At 36.2% G+C, this 15,613-nt stretch overlaps 1 protein-coding gene across 4 annotated transcripts; it reads right to left on the bottom strand.

Moving 5' to 3' along the window:
- Positions 1-3,364: 3,364 nt before the first annotated feature.
- Positions 3,365-11,555, bottom strand: LOC121979317 (probable transmembrane GTPase FZO-like, chloroplastic). Of its 4 annotated transcripts, XM_042531300.1 has the most exons (6): positions 11,070-11,367; positions 10,767-10,954; positions 9,860-10,057; positions 6,924-7,010; positions 6,361-6,818; positions 3,365-6,211 (listed from the first exon to the last, which is right to left on the bottom strand). In XM_042531300.1, exons 2-5 carry the CDS (start codon positions 10,881-10,883, stop codon positions 6,471-6,473), a joined length of 750 nt encoding a protein of 249 aa, XP_042387234.1. In that variant the 5' UTR covers positions 10,884-10,954; positions 11,070-11,367; the 3' UTR covers positions 3,365-6,211; positions 6,361-6,470. The 4 variants fall into 4 exon arrangements, with proteins under 4 accessions (XP_042387234.1, XP_042387231.1, XP_042387233.1 ...); XM_042531297.1 differs by lacking the exon at positions 10,767-10,954 and having other exon boundaries at positions 11,227-11,555; XM_042531299.1 differs by having other exon boundaries at positions 10,767-11,367.
- Between the last annotated feature and the right edge of the window lie 4,058 nt (positions 11,556-15,613).

Genomic DNA, 15,613 nt, shown 5'->3' with positions numbered 1-15,613 from the left:
AAGGATTCAAAGTTAAGAGTTGTTATTATCTAACATGTTGAATGAGTGTTTCAGGAAAGTCCTAACTGCGGTTAGGCAGGTGAAAACCCTAGGGAGTGGTAACCCTAGGTGGAGAAAAGTCCTAGCTGCGGTTAGGCAAAGGGAAAACCCTAGGGGGTGGTAACCCTAGGTCATAGGGGGTGGTAACCCTATGCGGAAAGTCTTGGCAGGTCGATGGCTTCAGGCAAAAGTCCTAGGGGGTGGTAACCCTAGGTGGAAAGTCCTGGTGTCGCGAACCAGGTGAAAGACTGGACTGACCGGGAAGCAGATGTCCAGCAGAAAGTCCGGAAGCGTCGAGTGCTGAGCAAAGTCCATCGATCCGGAGGATCGTCTTGGCAGTAAATCTCCGAGTAGAGTAGGTGAGGACGCGTTCCCGTAGAGGAATAGGCGTCGGGTCGACCTAGGGTTTCCGGTAGGAAATCCGAAATCCGGAGACCGCCAATACTTCATTTATCATATTTATTATATTATGTGCTAACTTTGTGTTGCAGGATAGTGTTTGGGACTAACGTATCTTGCAGGTGCAAAGAAGCAACCTAAAGCCTCGGATGAACAGTGTCCGAGGCGCCTTCAAGGAGCTTGGAGGCGCCTCGGGTGCAAGGCTGGAGCTGGCTGCGAGAAGCTGTTCAAGGCGCCTTGATGAACAGTGGAAGGCGCCTTGAACAGATGAAGGCGCCCTGTGAACAGTAGAAGGCGCCTTGAATCTGTGATAAGATTCGACCAATTCGCTCCTCATCTCCGCGGCTGACTCGGCCTATTCAAGGCGCCTTGGAGCTTGTTTAAGGCGCCTTGAACAACATTTAAAAAGGGGGTTCGACCAGCAGCTTGGCACAACAAAATTCAAGTCTTCCTTCTGCATTTAGCTGCTAACGAACTCGTCCCGAAGTGCTGCAACTCGACACCGACAACCCGAAGCTTCAATTTAGTATTTTCCATTGTCGGTATAAGATTATTTACTGCATTACTTGTAAATCATCTTTGTATACTTTCGAACTTATAGTTATTGCCCACCGGAAGCGATCAAGGATCGCGAGCCTTCGAGTAGGAGTCGCCTTAGGCTCCGAACGAAGTAAAATCGACCTGTGTCTTTGTGCTGTTTGTTTTTATTCCGCTGCGTTTTTACTCAAGTGTTTTACGAATCGAACGAAATAGCCGCGAGCACTATTCACCCCCCCTCTATGGCGCATCTCGATCCAACACTTAGTGCCTAAGGATTGTCATAATAGCCAACTAACAAACTATATCTGGATCCAATTGATATCTGCTCATGACATTCAGAGCGTACAATATTCTACTTCTAACACATATGAGATCTAAATCATGTGAATCCTCTTGTCTTGTGTGCTCAGACAGATTTTGAAAGATAAATCTCATGTCACATGGAAAGACAACCGTTATTGGATTCTTCTAAGCTAAACCATTTTAGTACTTTAATGATGTATGTTGGCTGTGAAAAATTAAGTAACATTTCTGATCTATCTCTATAGATCTTAACACTAAGAATATAAATTATCTCTTTCATATTTTTCATGAAGAATATTTTAGATAACTAAATTTTAACTGATTGATGAACAGGTACATCATTTCTTATGAACAATATGTAATCAACATATAACACTAAAAACATAACTGCTCCCCCACTAACCTTCATGTACACAAAGGGTTCATTTGGATATTGTGAGAAATAAACTCTCATCCATCTTAGCATAGTGGTAACATGGATCCTTCGGAACCAGTTCTTATTTTTTGGCCTTGAGAACAATTCTCAAGTTCGAAACTAATCCAAGAAGTTCAGCCTTGTCAATTTAGTTGTTTCTAAAGTTGAGTGCAAATTCAAAGAAAATATGTTATTTTAATAAAATAGAAATACACAATCAAGTAAATATGATAGAGATGATTTATTCCATAAATATAAACAACATACACATAAATATTGATTCCCACTTACTTATCTAATTCAAAGAGTTATTACTTTGAATTCGAGAGATCGTAGATTTTCTCGAAGTGGATTGATATCCATTATTGATAAGAACAATCTTAACTTTGGCCAACAAATATTCTTAGTTTTAGTGGTAGATATCACATATACTAATATGTATCTCATATACAAAATTATCATATTATGCTATCAACTAATTAAATATTTATATAAATATTAGGTTACTGACACATTAACAAGTATACATCAAATATATATCACCAACTTCACCTCTATCCACTTAGACCTTGACTTTGACCAAAAAATTAATACTTCAAGTTAAAATAAACTCGTTAATCATGAGATCGTATCTCAATGGTTCAAACATATTTAATTTCAGGTTGAGTTTCACTTTGGCCAATAACTTAAACAAGAAATCAAACTCTAGTTCTTATCATATTAACGGAAGGTGTAAGTCTTAATATTTTTAAGTAAAGGATTTAAGTATTATCATCATCATGCAAATGTACTTTCTAAACGACATCACACTCATGTCTTAAATGATGACATATGACATCGCATGCATGACATAATCAATAATGTAACACATTGTGCACATGATATATACATCTAATACATCAACATGACATACATTTATGTTATGGCATGACATGCCATGCCTATTATTCATAATTTTATTTATATATAAAGTACGATTAAGATTCTGATTTTCATGAATCAAGCTTCTTTTACTTAAATTAGGAAATAAATTTTTAAAATTTAAATACATATTTTATATAGAAAATTATTCTCAATCACGAAAATCTAATTAATTAGAAAATAATTCCCTAATTTTAAATCTTCTAATAAATTAAAAAATTAATAATTAAAATTTTGTAAATAATTCAAAATCTTTCAAATTTGGAAAAATTTTAAATTATTTCAAAAACTTTCTAAAATTAATTTACTAACAAATTAAAAAACTTTCTAAAAATAAAATTTCTTAATAAATTTAGAATCTTTCCAAATTGAGATTCCTAAATTATTATATAGTATTCCCATATTAAAAATTTCTAAATTATTTTATAACTTTCCAAAAATAAATTTTCCTAACAAATTAGGAAACTTTCTAAAAGTAAAGATTCGCAATAAAATAGAAAACAAAATAAAAATATTAATTTATGACCAACTATGACTTAAAAAAATATTTTACGATCATGTCGAAGCACAATTAAATTCTAAAACCGTTGTTAAAGAGCCCGACACGGAATCATGCTAAAATATATTTCGTAAACATGCACGGTAGAAATAAGAACATAATTGATCCTGTTTGAAAATGAAACAAATGATGCAATGGCTAGAACAATAGAACAAGTCAGAACATTACAATGGGCTTAGTGAATAATGTGGAAAAAGATGAACAGTAGAACAACAGTGTGGATACGTATGCATGTGCGAGTATGTGTATGTAAGTACCCTTAGCCAACATAGAGAACCCCTTTCTATAATGTCTCACATAACCTCTACAATAATGAGACGTTAGAGAATATCTAATGTCAAAATATGTCGAACAATGGAGGATATACAGTAGCCTCTCCTTGGGTAGCAGAAAGTTCCATGCGTGTGTATATATATATATATATATATATATATTTCCAGGCGTGTGGCGACTATTCTTTGATAGGGGAGCTGAGAAGTGGGGAGTTGAGCCCGGTAGATTTGACCAGCTATAGGGCCACTTGAGTTTGTGCTGGGATCCTTACCGCTGAGAAGTGGGGAGCTGATCCCTGTAGGTTCGAACGGCTCTGGGACAACTTAGGTTTGTGTTGGGAACCTTGCCGTTGAGAAGTAGGGAGCTGAGTTCCATAGGTCCGACCGGCTCTGGGACCACTCGGGCTTGTGCTAGGAGGCTTGTCCATGAATAGGAGACGTATATCCTGTTGGTCCCGGTGCAGCCGACAAGAGGGGTGAATTGTCCTGAAATAACAAAACTACTCTTCTCGTTCTTTCAACTTTAATTAGACAAACACTTAATAATAAAAATAAAAAATACATTAAAAGAAATTCGAGGTTACTGAATTTTACTTGATTTACAACCGGAAAAATTACTAATCTAAGACAATGTTAACACTAGCGAAGTCTCCTTTGAGCTAGGTCGGAAGTGGAGAAGCCCCGTACAACGTTTGAAAGCACGAATACAAAAGACATAATTGAAAATTGAAGTACAATAAGTGTTGTCAAGTGTCATTATAAATGAAGAAGACCAGAGCTTTATTTATAGCCCACTAGTTGAAAATTGTCGTTTGCTGACGTGACATCTCTAGGCATCTGGACCCTATCCAGGCACCCCTAGCGGTGCAAATTCTATCGTCTTCGCAACGACCCAAAGATAAAATTTGTCCTTGTCCGGGCGCTTGGATCGGTCCGGGCATCTGGACTGTTGTCGACGTGTACCCAATCCTTTATCCGCAGCAACGTTCTGAAGAGGAGGTGCCTAAGGAGGTTCGGGCACCCAAGGAGGTTCGAGCGCCCAAATCCTCTTCAGGCGCCCGGAGTCTGGGCACATGTCCAAGCTCCTGGACAAGTCAACACTGTGTTGACTTATCCGATCTTCCGGTCCAATCACTTGGGTGATTCTCCTGCTATCTAGAGTTGAGCTTACCCGAACTCAACTCCGGCTTTGTCCTCGAGCAATCTTCCACTCAGGCTTCTCGTTCGTCAGAAACGTCGCATGCATTCTTCTCACTCCACCGATATAATCTTCCGCAGCTTTTCGTCCATTGGAAGCACCGAGCCCGTCGACTCGCTCCTGGTGCCATCCTTCTCGTCCGCTACGTCTTTCGCTCAACTTCTTGTGTTCCTAAGTTCTTGCACACTTAAACACAGATCAAAGCATTATAGGATCTAACTTGACTTGGTTGACCACATCAAAACCAACCCGGGAGTACTTACAATCTCCACCTTTTTGATATGCATCTAACCCAAGTTATATTAGGGTTAATCAAAACATACAATAAGTAATAAATTAATTTCGCAAATATTACAAGTAAGATAGTTCAATTAAGTACTAAGTAAAATATTACAAATTATCTCAAATTACTAACTCCCCCTTAACCGGCTAAATTTCTATCCCCCTTTGATCACATAAAAAATTAGGGTAAATTCTACCACGGTACAAATTTATCCGCCCTCTCTCTTCTTTTCTTCTTTACTCAACTCAAGGGACCACGGTGCAAATTCTATTAGCTTCGCAACAGCTCAAAGATAAAAATTTTCCTTATCCAGGACCCTAGATAGACTGGGCGCCTGGACTGTTGCTGACGTGGACCCAATCCTTTATTCGCAACAACGTTCTGAAGAGGGCGCTCCCTAGGCGGTACAAGCGCCCGTAACCTCTCTGAACGCCCGGAGTCAGGGTGCCTGGGCAAGTCAACACTATGTTCACTTGTCCGGTCTTCCGCTCCAGTCGCTTGGATGATTCTCCGGCCATCCAGAGATGAGCTCACCTGAACTCAACTCAGGCCTTATCCTCGAGTAGTCTTCCGCACCAAATTCTCGTCCCTCGTAAACATTGCTGCATCCTTTTCACTCCTCCAGCATACTCTTCCATAGATTCTCGTCCCTCGGATCCACCGAGCCCGTCGACTTGCTCCCTGTGCCATCCTTTGCTAGCAGTGCTTCCTTTGGCCAAAACAACAACTTGGCTAACGGAGGAATATGAGCGCCGACAGATTGATACTATCCGCCAGTTCTTCTAAGTTTTTATTTATTTATTTATTTTTGAAATAATTTGATTGTTTATGGGAAGGATTGTATAATATAGATATAGTGAACTTCGTACCAAAGATCCTACACATGGAAGTATAATATTGATACTATTCAGCAATTCTTGTAGTTCTACACATGGAAGTATGCAGCATGCACACTACACTTACAAGGTCCTACTTAAAGAAGATGCAGAAAAAATCATAGTTAATATGCTCAGTTAAGCCAATTCCATGTACATTAATTGAACTAGAAACTATGCTTATGCTTAAAAGAAATGAAAGGAACATCTGAAATTATAAATTAGAACAAAAAACATACTCGTGCATCAGAAAGAGCAGGATTAATGATGTCATTTTGGAAAGTTGAGATAGTGAAGGTAGAACCAGTTCTTTCTGCTTTCAAAGCATATGCAGGAATAAGATCAATATTTGACAATCTGAGGAGGGAATATGTCAGCTTCAGTGCTCGAGATTTTGTTGTCTCAATCTGCATTTTAAGAAAAGAAAGATACTGCAAAGATTCAGAAAAATTGCTTATAATCTTAAAATTTGAAGAAATTCAGGAATAGAGATTAAGCTGTTGTTTGTATGATCCCCTATTACTACCCTGGTAATATTATCTATAACCATACATACCAAAGAAGTGATACTCTTCCTCCATGTAACAGGCAATTTCATACTCTTCCTATCACTCTTAATTTTTGCAGAATAGTCTTTTACACTGCTAAGGATTCCAGTGATTGAAATCAATCCTCACAGGCAATTTCATATTCTTGTTTTACAAGTGCTTGGCAGGAAGATAATAGCTTGTGAGCAATAGCAAGTGGTGTTTCAAGTTTCAACTTCACTCTCTCCAAGCCACTTTCTGTTGTTCCATCTAAAAGACTAAATAAGAACTTCTCTGGCTCATAAAATTGGCTGCTCATCCAACGACTATCACTAAACAAGGCTTCCTTATATTTTACCACACTGTAACTTGAAGAGGAGAGTTTCGCATCCAAAGCAGACCGTGCAGATACAGGAAATAACCTTATATCTTCTGAGTTAAGCAGTCTACGTGCTTTTTCTTTTACAAAGGAAGTTGCTTCCTCAAGCTACACAAAAGAATAAGTATAACAGACATTGAAATTAGAGATACACAACATAGCTAAACAGCAGCACAAATTACAATGAAATATATCAGAGGAGGAATTCATAACCTCACTGCTTGTTCGATAAAGATCCAATTTATTTAAAACAAATACAACTTTTTTCTTCCACTGCTGGACATAAAGAAGAAAGGCAACCTGACATTTGGACAGATAAATAAGTAGGCACATACATAAATACAGATTTCCACACTGCAGAAATATATAACTGACATTGCTTAACAGTTGACATTCCCAGAAACAAAATTAGCAAAATTGAAAGCAAGAATATGCTAAGCATGCAATCAGGGGAAGAATATCAGATTCTACAAAAGTTGTATTAGATACTAAAAATAGTGAAATTATATGATAAATCAAGATAATACCCATTATATTGTAGGCACTAATGGTTTCCTTAAAGTGAAATGAGTCTTGGAGGATGAAGCTTGGCCACTTTCAAAAGATTCGTGAGAGATTGCACAGTGAAATGAGAGATTGAGATTCAATATCATGCTCTTCAAATAAGAAATTAAAATTGGAAGAGAGACCAAGTAAAATCCAATATTACTCAAAGAGATCTCAAAGAAAGGCTTCATACGTTATGGCATTTCCAAAGGACAATCTATCTTTTCAGAGTTACAATTAATAATGGAACTAAAAAAGCATCACAGATATGAGTGAGTTGAAAATTCCAACATCTTTTTCTGTGAGGGGAGGAATGTAAGTAACAAAATTATTGACCATTTTACTTTGAGAGAGGGAGAATGTGTTAGGACAGATTTAAGTGAAATTGGCACAAGCTCTGATAGAAGAGATGTTGAAAATGATAGATAAATAGTAATTTTTTCTTAAATCATGCAAAAAGGCAAACGAAAGGTGCTGAGGTAGTAACTATGTTGGCTAAATATCGTTACCTATCTCTAATACTTGAACTCATATAACCCCTCCATAACCGTGTTGGACAATGATACTCCAACATTGACACTCCAAGATAATTCTTGATACTCCTATCCGTCATGTATAATTTTTTTTTAAAACAATCGTGTTGAATATTTTGATCTAACACATGTTTAATACTTGCATCTGTGTTCAACTAACATAGATTGTCATAATAACTATAATAGAGAGTTCTTTTCTAATACTGATCACTTTAGACAACGGAATCATCTAGAAGTTTGACCATTAAGTGTGAACTGAAAGAACATAAGAAAGAGATAGAAGGGATGGACAATGTGTGGGTCGACAAAGATGATGTGCCATCATACAAAGAGACAACCACATGATTTTGATGATAGAAAAGTAATTATAACTTATAAATAAACTTCAACTGACAAATTAGTTTATACAATTGCAGTGTATTAAGAAATAATAATCATTTAGATCATAATTTAGAAATTAGTAAGTAAGCATGCAGAAGTAAGACAAGATTCCAAAATACGCAAACCCCTAGTGAACCAATGCAATGAGAAATCACGTGATTAACCACAACAATAAAAAATTACGCTAAATCAGTAGGTGATCCAGGATTAATTCTCTGATTTGATCTATCAGCTCTAATAATATGAATATATAAGAAATTAGTAATTCAAATTTCAATATATTTGAATACACAAGTCACCATCTGGTGTTGGACACCAACTTCATAGCAGTAAAATTTTAAGAGTGTTTACGTTAATGAAAAATATATAACTGCGAGGGAACTTTGTGCATATGGAGGCAATAGAAAACAAGGGTCAAATTGAACATAAAAATCTGAAGTTCTGCCCTCTTGCTCTAGTGGGATTAGTAGCAACATTTTTATAAGTTCAACAGTTCAACCTTGTAGCCTTGGTAAGGCAAACTAGCTTAAAATCTTAAACTATAAAAACGTTTAACTTCAATACCACTTTGAAAACAAAGGGTTGGAAGACAACAAGATGGGTCTTGTATTAACTAATTAGGCATGCATAGTAAACACGTAAAACAAGCAAAGAGAACCCTCAAATTTAAGCCATCAAACCAGCTTTATATTTCCCAAAATCTAACGTTTATGAACGATACATTTCTGAAACTCCTTGATCATTACAAACATCTAAAACCGCTAGGTAAAACTCTCAATTTATCTTCATGGAAAACTGTTTTTGTTCCAAGTCCAACAACCTAAAATACAGAGAAGCCGCCAACTCAGGAAGTTTCAGGCTAGTATTTGAATTCTTAGTACCAAACATTCTAGTATGATTTAATGGCAATTAATGGTATCTGTAAGATTATTTCTTAAGAATGTTACATTTGGAGCAAGAATAGCCCAAAAACAGCAATATACTGAACAGAGGTAAATTGAAAATTCTCTTTAACTTGCTAATAAATAAAGGTCATATTAATGTTCCTAAATGTTTACAGCTCCCAAGCAAAAATCTGCCAATTGAGCAGAATGGAAATTATTTGTATCATAAAAAGAAGATTGATGTGTCACTCATCAAAGTATTGAAAAGGACTTTAATATTTGAAAGGGGAGAGAATCCACTGGCTAATGTTGTCATTCGTGTCTTTTAATATGCATTCATAAATTTTAACTTTTCTTCTTGCAATGACTAGTGACGAACCAGCAAATTTATGATGGGATTTGATCCCTCGGTTGGTGAATGTCTTGTTGAATTAATAAAGAAACAGTTGGCAAACAAAACTTTACCAATTAAATTAGTCGAGAAGACAATAAATTAAACCCAGATCTTAATGAAGGACAAGTTCCTGATGGCAGTAACATTTGGTGCTTAATGTTGTATTTTCAAGCTAAATTTTGTTGGTATTAAAAATGAGCTTTCTTAAATGACAGGCTGAAATTTTAAATATGAAAATCCAATTAATTTAGTCTTTCCTTCAAGAGAGAATTCTGCACCTAATTCTTCTATTTGCTTATAAGATAAGACCCAAAAAATTGCTCAGAGATGATATGAAGCATGACTTTGAAAGAAACATGCAAGGACAAATAATTTGAACATAATATTTTAGAGAAGTTTAGATTTATTAACTTGTTTGAGTATTGGAGATGACAAATAGCATATAAATTGTCCATCTGGATTTCTTTCGCAGCGGCTGTATTTGGCGGACTCTGTCTCAGAATGCAAAAGCAATGTGATCTCATTTGTAGTAGGAACCACTCCTTCCTTGAGATATCTCTGTCCAAGAAGGGCATTGATAATAGTAGATTTTCCAGAGTTAAATTCGCCCTAAGAACAAAATGAACCATTTATCTTAGAAATAAGAAAGATTAAAATAGAAAAGGCAATTTCAGAAACATCCACTCAGGTTTCTTTCAACGAGTTTGTATTGCATAACAAAACAAAATGAGTTGGCAGGGATCATGGGAATTTTTGCAACAATGTGCAGATAGTAATCAACAGAAACAATGAATTGCTATTACTTGTCAGCCATCACAAAGTAAACAGTAAACAAAAAGTATACAACGAAATTATGAAGAAAGCATATCAACTGTTTTATGTACAGCTCTCCCACAACAATTGAGATTAAACGTAACTATCATAGAAAAAGGCTAATAACTACATAATTGACTGTTGCAGGAAGTTATAAAGAACGCTGCAGAGTTAAAGGCAGAGATGATATTACATTAAAAATAGACAGTAGGCGCTACCTCTTTACATCTGACAATAGGAGTCTGTCAAACCACCAACGGAGACAACAACTAAGTATTGTGCAAACCCACATTTAAGGAATACGTTCATGTGAAAATAATAATGGCAAAAATCACTAAAAAATATACCAACAATAAGAACTTATGATCAACATTTGAGTACATCTACTCAATCTCAAAATTAATTCCATAGTGGGCAAAACATGTCCTTTCAGCTGTGTACAGAAACAGACACTCATTTGCATGGAAAACATGTATATGTTCAGCCCATGTTGCTTAATACTAACCATGCATTGCTCATAGTGGGCAAGTTGCCTACTAAGTATTCTTCCTCTTGGTCTTCTTCTTCTCTCTTTTTCTCTTCCTCTCATCATTCGTGTTACGCTTGATCCATCATTGCCCATTTAGGTCTCATCTCATGTTAGTTGCCTACTAGCAACTCTGTACAATCTTCACCCCTGGTACCCCTATACCCCTGATCAGTGTATCGTCCATTAAATGACATTGTGACACACTCTCTCTCTCTAACCTTCCCACTGGACCTCACACAATACAGAGGAAGTATAACAATATAATATATATGTACCTACATGTGTAAATATTAAATTGAATCAAGTTGTTCCCACAAATGGAGAGCAATTAGAAGGTAGGCCCCCTTTCGAGCGACTCGTCAACGCTTAATCGGAGCACCAAGGTGGGGACACTAATCTCCGGCCGCTTGAACCCGCCGGGGAACAAAGTCCTCACCTGCTGCTGCTGCTGCTGCTGCTGCTGCATCTGTTTTTGAGGATTGGGGAAGGAAGACGAGTTGGGCCCGACGGCATTGACGGTTCGGGGAGTAGATCGACGGTCGGAGAGGGAAGGGCGCCGGCAGAAGGGAAACGCCGAGAGGGGTTTGGGAAAGAGAGGAAGGTGGGGGCTGCGAGCAGCGGCGAAGGGCGAGTGGCCGTGCAGCAGGCAGGCTACCATCGATGGCCGACGAGAAATTTGGACAGAGGAAGGGAGGGAGATGCGAAGGGGAGAAAAGCACCCGAAACATAAAACTCATCCACAAAAATCCACTAATCCGGATAATAGCTCGATAATAGTCCGTCCGTTAGTTTTGGGAGGCGAAACGACTCCGACTAACCGACGATTATATGGCCCGTTCACTGAGCTACCGTTTCTACCTGTTAATAGATAAAACCAATTTCTTCCATCAACTTGGTAGCAAATCAAACACTTCTAAGAGATTCCCGTTGGAAAATATCATGATCAAATCGGACCTCTTGGTCTGAATGTCCGACTATTCCTTCCTGACAGGTACACTCAGATATGAATTTATAAGTATATGTCACTGATAAGATGGATAATGACAAATATAACTCACGATGACGATTTTCACTTAGCATTAGGTGCACGACATCAAAGTCACATCTATGACACTTATCAAAAGCAAGCTCCCAACACCCGCGTCCCCTTGCTTCTAGTAGTACGTAAGAATTCATATGGGCATCGAGGTTCGACTGCATAATTTATAAAATCATGGTGGCATAATTTATAGAATTATGATGGCAAAAAGATGAATACGTTCGTCCCAGCGCCCCCGTCAATCCGTCCCAGGACCCATAATTTATAGAATCATGTGACATAATTTATAGAATCATGATCCCATGTGGGATGAATTTAGAATCATGATCATATCAGTCGGGATCGTAGAATTGTACAATTCTACCAAAAACTCTTTAATTTTATGGAACATGATTATTAATTTAAAATATATATTTTTTAAAAAAATATATTATATATATATATATATATTATATAAAGGGTATATTGTCCTAAAATCTCTAGATGCAAACTGTTCTTCCTAAGTCCCTATATCAAAAAAAATTATCCTCACTATTTACATATAAACTTTTCTTTGCTTCCACTCTCTAATGCACACTGATTACCTAATTGTCCTTATTTTTTTTAGGTAAAAGAAGTTTAAAATTAAGTATAAGTCTTCTTAAATTCAATACATTTAAACTATAATCTAGTATATTTTTTTTTATCATATTAAGTACAACCCTTTTTCCGCATGACAAGTCGATTGATATACTCGATTCTAGTTAAATGATGCTAAATTTAGTAGGAATTACACTATTAGATTTAGATCAGAATCTCTTATTATTTTTTATAGGTATAAAAAGTTTAAAATGAGGTATAATTCCACCTAGATTCAGTATTATTCAACTATAATTAAGTATATCAATCGATTGTTTAGGCGAAAAAAAAGAGTTGTGCTCAATTTAATAGAAAATATACTATATTTTAGTTTAAATATACTACACTTGTGAGGAATTATACCTCATCTTGATTTTTTATACCTAAAAAAAAATAAGGACAATTAGGTAAATCGATATCCATTAGGGAGTTGAAGTAAAGAAAAGTTTTCATTCAGAAAGTGCGAATAAAACTTTTTTGACATAGTGACTAAGGAGGAAGTTGAATTTGCTATTAGGGATTTTAGGATAATTTACCGTTAATTTTTAACTACCATGCTATTTTTAGCATAATAATACTCAATAATATTTATATTTTCATATTACAAAATTCAAGAGTATAAAATTTCTATTAACATAATAATAATAATCGTATTCAACTTCGAGAATGTTCCCTTGATTCACAAGATAATTAATTTAATTTATGGAAAAATAAGCAGTTAATGTAATAGAAACTATTAAAAAAATTTATTCGAATATAAACGTTGGAAATAATCTTCTAAAGACCTTTTGATTTAGTAGAATATCATACGATAGACATCTAAAAACTTATCATTTTGGGTGAAAATAAACGACATAATATTATTGATAAAAATTAACTAAAAATTAACTAAATAGATGTTTAAATAATCTCATAACTCTAACCCTAACTCTATAGAAGACAAAAAAAACTTAAATTATAAAATAATCTAAAAGATAATAAAAGACTAAATATCTTCTCGACATCGCAAAAGGCTTTAAACGATATGTTTTGGGTTTAACACTGAGCTGTTATAGGTTTCATCTGATAATCAACTGTAAATCTCTAAACAACCTTCAATTTGATATATTATAAGTCTCGTGGTTAAATTCGAGTCAAAAGTTATGATTTTTCAAAGCTTGATGCTACTCCGATTCTATTCGATCTTACCGATCCCACCGATCTTGATTCGATTCTATTACAAAATGATCATGTATGATTCAGGATTGATTTTGTGTTCTAGATAGTAGGATCCTACAATCTAAGATTACTAATCCTGTCTGAGAGCTGTAGAGATAGCACGCTAGTGACAATGGACAAATATTTGACTGGAACAAGATTTTTTCCCTTCTTGGCGAAGATTCCTTACGATCTTGCGCACACGCGATGATCCAACGAAGAGTTAGTGACCAAAGGGCAGGGAAGGGGATCCCTGGCAAGACCCTCCGACGCTCATATTAGTACGGTCCTGGATGAAGGAGTCAAGAAAAGAGAAGTGCTCGCCCGAGAATAGAGCTCAAATGATGTAGATTGTGTACCTTGCCAATGGAGAGGACCCCCTTTTTATAGCACTTCTCATAATCTCCGTGATCATGAGATGGCCTTGTGTATAGGAGTTTGTTAGTTTGTTATGTCATGAGTATTTGAGGAATCTTTTATCTACCCACAGATATACCTCTTTTGTCGCTTCTGGCTTAGACCTTTGATGAAGCTGTTACAAAAGTATGATGTCATAAATGGTTGCACAATGGGAAACAAAATAGCTTCTGAAGGAGGTTTCAAAGGAATATTCCTTGACAACTCTGACAGGTTGTTAAAATGTTGTCTCATGCCTGTCTGTTAAATATATCTCGGCTAGCTAACAAGGTGATGCCGAGCAGAATATAGATTATTCTGGGGCATAAAGTTATAGAGGGATTAAGAAGAAACAAGAGAGAAATAACAAAATAAGAAGTAGCTCAAGATAGGTTTTAAAAAAAACCTTCTTCAGAAAATAAGAGCGAGAAATAAAGAACAAAAGAGATATAGTCGTAACGTGACTTAAGCGAAACCAATCGATTCAATATCAAAATAACTTGTCTGCAAACATCATCTAAGCATAGGTTTATATAGCTCTCAAAACTCTCAAAAAAATCTAAACAAAACAATAACCAACTAGACTTATTTCCTAAGATTTAGAATAAATTAACTATCAAGACTCGGTTCCTAAGATTTAGGACAAGATTAAATATAAAAAATAAACTAAATTTAATTAACGGATAACTACTTAAAAACCTCCAATTTTGGATTCTCTCCTGCATCAGTCGCCTGGAGTTGAAGAGAACTCGTCCTCAAGTTTAGGGTGGGTATATCCGGTTCCAGAGCACAATGACTTAAGTGTTTTATATTAAAAACATCAGAAGTTTTTAAATGGCTAGGAAGTCACAACCTATAGGCATTGTCATTAATCTTTTCTAGTATCTCGCAAGGTCCAATCTTTCGATCTTTGAGCTTGTTGTATTCACCAACAGGGAAATGGTCACGAGTTAATACAGCCCAAACCATATCACCAATGTCAAAAAGAACCTGACGTCGATGTCGATCTACCCTGATCTTGTATTCGGTGTTGCTTTCTTCAATAGTTTACTTAACCTGCTCATGAATAACTCAAAGATGCTCAACCATCTCCTCAGTCTTGGGGTTAGTTTATCGGGGACGCGAAATAGGGACTAAATCCAGTACCCCAGATGGGTTTCGTCCATAAACAACTTCGAAAGAACTCAAACCAGTGGTCATGTTCTTTGATCTATTGTATGTGAATTCTACTTGAGGTAAAATTAGATCTCATTGCTTCGGTTTGGTTCCTGTGAAACATCTCAGAAGATTTCCTAAGCTCGATTCACTACCTCATTCTGACCATCCGTCTGAGGGGATAGGCGCTGTTGAAGTTTAGCTTTGTCGCTAACTTTTCCCATAAAGTCTTCCAAAATTGACTAACGAATTTAGTATCACGATCCGAAGTAATAGTTTGAGGAATACCGTGTAAACGCATAGTCTCTTTGAAGAAGACGGTGACAATCCGAACAACATCCATGTTTTTTTTTCATGCCACAAAGTGAGTCATTTTGGAGAATCGGTCCACCACAACTAGAATAGAGTCTGCATTGGT

Source organism: Zingiber officinale, chromosome 5A (assembly GCF_018446385.1).
Source record: "Zingiber officinale cultivar Zhangliang chromosome 5A, Zo_v1.1, whole genome shotgun sequence".
In the NCBI taxonomy this organism is placed as follows: Eukaryota; Viridiplantae; Streptophyta; class Magnoliopsida; order Zingiberales; family Zingiberaceae; genus Zingiber; species Zingiber officinale.
Note: the sequence above shows the minus strand (reverse complement) of the source record. Positions and strands in the feature narration are given on the sequence as shown.